The sequence below is a fragment of the Podarcis tiliguerta genome (genome assembly GCF_965153285.1).
Source record: "Podarcis tiliguerta genome assembly, chromosome: 13".
Taxonomy (NCBI): Eukaryota; Metazoa; Chordata; class Lepidosauria; order Squamata; family Lacertidae; genus Podarcis; species Podarcis tiliguerta.
The window spans coordinates 43,880,991-43,884,789 of record NC_139546.1 but is presented as its reverse complement, the minus strand read 5'-3'; the positions used below and the strand labels follow the sequence as shown (position 1 = coordinate 43,884,789).

The 3,799-nt window shown below is 43.0% G+C and overlaps 1 protein-coding gene across 1 annotated transcript; it reads left to right on the top strand.

Annotated features, from left to right (window-relative positions):
• Window positions 1–1,966: 1,966 nt before the first annotated feature.
• On the top strand, window positions 1,967–2,711 carry LOC310662266 (vomeronasal type-2 receptor 26-like; the record flags this gene model as incomplete). Its single annotated transcript, XM_083409045.1, has 1 exon — window positions 1,967–2,711. A coding segment is annotated over one exon (744 nt), but the record flags the coding sequence as incomplete, so codon positions are not given.
• Between the last annotated feature and the right edge of the window lie 1,088 nt (window positions 2,712–3,799).

Genomic DNA, 3,799 nt, shown 5'->3' with positions numbered 1-3,799 from the left:
ATTGTAACTCGCTCTACGTGGGGCTGCCCTTGAGACTGACCCAGAAACTCCAGCGGGTGCAGAATGCTGCAGCGAGACTCCTTACAGGGTCTTCGCTGCGAGATCACATTCACCCGGTGCTATACCAGCTGCACTGGCTCCCGGTGGAGTAAGGATCAGGTTTAAGGTGCTGGTTTTAACCTTTAAAGCCGTATACGGCCTAGGACCCTCGTACCTACGGGACAGCCTCTCCTGGTATGCCCCACAGAGAAACTTACAGTCTTCAAATAAAAACATCTTGAAGGTCCCAGGCCACAGAGAAGTTAGACTGGCCTCAACTAGAGCCAGGGCTTTTTCGGCCGTGGCTCCGATCTGGTGGAACACTCTGTCACAAGAGACCAGGGCCCTGCGGGACTTGACATCTTTCCGCAGGGCCTGCAAGACAGAACTGTTCCACCAGGCCTTTGGCCAGGGCACAGCCTGACTCCCTCCATCGGCAATCTTCGCAGAGCTCTGGCCCAATGGTTGCCAGTGGCTTAAATTAATTAATATTATAATGAATGATTTCAGAGTGTTGTTTGTACTGTTTTATTGTTGTTAGCCGCCCTGAGCCCGGCTTCGGCTGGGGAGGGTGGGATATAAATAAAATTTATTATTATTATTATTATTATTATACTGACCGTGCAGGAGCAGAACCACTATAATGGCTTACCTTTAATTCCTTGTGCCACCACAAAGGAGCACCATGTGAACTCCTTGAAGCAAATGCCATTAAGTGGTGACTCCATCAAAAGGCCAAGCCAGGGGTGAAATCACACTGAATTCTAACACAGCTGTAAGGATGGGTGGTACAGACATGAATACTGACATCTTCTTAAGCTTGTATGATGTTTAGAACAGCAGGTTTTTACCCCACTGTATGTGCCACTTGTGTACCTGCAGATCATTTCACGCTATTAGTCCTCCTATTTACTATTAAATCACCTGATATTGGATATTTGATAAATTCCACAAAACAGTATCATAATATTAAATTCTTCCTATCTCTTTGGATAGCTGCCACCACTTTCTCTATGTAATGCCAACTGCCATCCTGGTTACGGGAAGAAAAAGAAGGAGGGGGAGAAGTTTTGCTGCTATGATTGTGATCCATGTCCAGAAGGAATGATTTCAAATGAGAAAGGTTAGAGATGACATTTTGAGATACTGCAGAACCTCTGGGCTCCTGGCAATTTTGTTGACATTAAACTGCTGCAGGAGAGAAGGCTTAAATTAACAGATGTGTTCTTCTAAATGTTTATAGATAATGTCAGTATATTTTAATCTTTAAAAGATCTTGAAGATTTCTTTTTTAAGTGGAAGCTCATATATTTTACTTTCAACTTCTACAAAATTAGGGTTGAATAGAAGTGGTGTTTTCTCCTCTAAGAATTAGGTTGTTTGCCAAGGGGGTGAATGTCTCATTCAGCTGCATTGCATTTCTCATTTTCTTGTACTGTTTATGTGGCTCTAAGAAAAAGCAGGGAGACAGTAAAAACAGATTTCACCCATGTAGAAAATTCCAGAATTTTTATTTTTGATGCACCTAGTACAAGCTCTTATACATTGAAGCTCTTATACATTCTGATGTAGAAAACACTATGCTAAATGGACTAGTGATGTGAACTTCTTAAGAATACTTTTGGTTACTTCAATCTGTCACACATTGTTTGTGTATTTTCGGACATTTTTAGGTGGAAAGCACTGTGCTAGAGGGATTATTGACGAGGAAATTCTTAAAAATAGTTTTGGATGCTTCAAACTGTCATGCATTGTTTCTTTGTTTTCAGACATGGAAACATGTGTCAGTTGCCCAGCAGATCAGTATCCAAACAGCGGCCAGGATCTATGCATTCCTAAGATTCCAAACGTCCTAGCCTTTGATGAAACCTTGGCCATTGTTTCAACTTCCTCTGCACTTTTATTCTCTCTGATCACAATTCTAGTGCTTGGCATCTTCATTAAGCATCGTGATACAGCCATAGTCAAAGCCAACAACCGAAGCCTCACCTATGGTCTCCTTATCTCCCTCCTCTTGTGTTTCCTCTCCTCTTTGCTGTTTATCGGAAAACCTAATATCGTGACTTGCCTTCTCCGACAAACTGCTTTTGGCATTGTCTTCTCTGTGGCCCTCTCCAGCATCTTAGCCAAAACCATATTGGTGGTTTTGGCATTCATGGCTACCAAACCAGGATCCAATATGAGGAAATGGGTAGGCAAAGAACTGGCTTATTCCATTGTTTTTTCCTGCTCCATTGTTCAAGTAGGAATCTGTGTCCTCTGGCTGGCAACCTCTCCCCCATTCCCAGATGTGGACATGCACGCAATGCCTGAGGAAATCATATTTCTATGTAATGAAGGGTCAGTCTCCATGTTCTATTGTGTTTTGGGCTACATGGGCTTCCTGGCCACTATCAGCTTCACGGTGGCCTTCTTAGCCAGGAAGTTGCCTGACACTTTCAACGAAGCCAAGTTCATCACCTTCAGCATGCTGGTCTTTTGCAGTGTTTGGCTCTCCTTCATTCCAACCTACCTGAGCACCAGAGGAAAATACATGGTGGCTGTGGAGATCTTCTCCATCTTTGCTTCTGGTGCTGGGTTGCTGGTTTGCATTTTTTCCCCTAAATGCTACATTATTGTGGTGAGGCCAGACCTGAACAACAAAGAGCAGCTAACCCAAAGAAAGGTATAAATGACAGTGGAATTTGTGGTTCTGTTGGGTCTTAAAATAAATGGACTTGCTAGCTGGTATCACTTTCCGGGTCCCTGCTCTGGATCTTTGTAGAGTTTCCTTCTTAACTTTTTTGTCTGCCAAAGTTTCCCAATGGCAATGGGTACAGATTTTTCCTCAAGTTCTACTCCCTAAGCCTTTTTCACAAATGAGTAATGCTGTAAAGCAATGAAGGTGAAGGTTCAAAGTTTCCCTCTCCTAGGTGGGCTCCCTTCCTAGGTTTACGAGACCCATTTGCCCCTCATTTCCCTCTACAGCACCTGCAGTAGCCACGTTTTTAAGCGTTGGGCCCACTTTTGCTCTCATCTGCTATGTTGTCTTTGCATGCAGAAAATTTCCCTAACTCACTGAGGATTTGAGGGCCATTGGCTGCCCTCACCGTATTTAGGTACTTCATGGAAGCTGCAAATTCATCTTGGGTTCTACTCCCAAAGCCATTTTCACAAATGAGTAATGCTTTAATGCAGTGGAGGTTTAGGTTGAAAGTTTCGCTCTCCTAGGTGCGCTCCCTTCCGAGGTTTAGGAGTCCCATCTGCCCCTCATTTCTCTCTACAGCACCTTCAGTAGCCACCTTTTTGAGCATTGGACCCTAACTCACTGAGTATTTGGGGCGCATTGATTGTCCTTTCCTGGTTTTCAGAGCCAGTTGAATATTTTTCATGGGGTGTGACTACTGTTGCAAGCTGACAATTTCTAGGAGCCACACTTGAGAACTGAGTGCAGGGTGGGAATCAGAGGTAGACAAACTACCCCAGAAGCACGACTTGTTCCCCGCTAGCTTTACTACCCTTCCCTAACACTCCAAACATCCCTGTCATTTATTACTATATATTTGATGCAAATGGAATTTTAATAGCAAAACTGTCAGACTTTCAGTTAAGCTATTGTTAAGTTCAATTGATGAATGTTGTACATATATGATTGTTGATAAAAAGTCTCTTATCAATTACTGTACTTCATGGAATCTGCAAATTCATCTTGAAGACAACACAGGGTACCAGAAACAAAAAACATTGTGAAATAGTTACATTCTTTATCCCTCACACACAA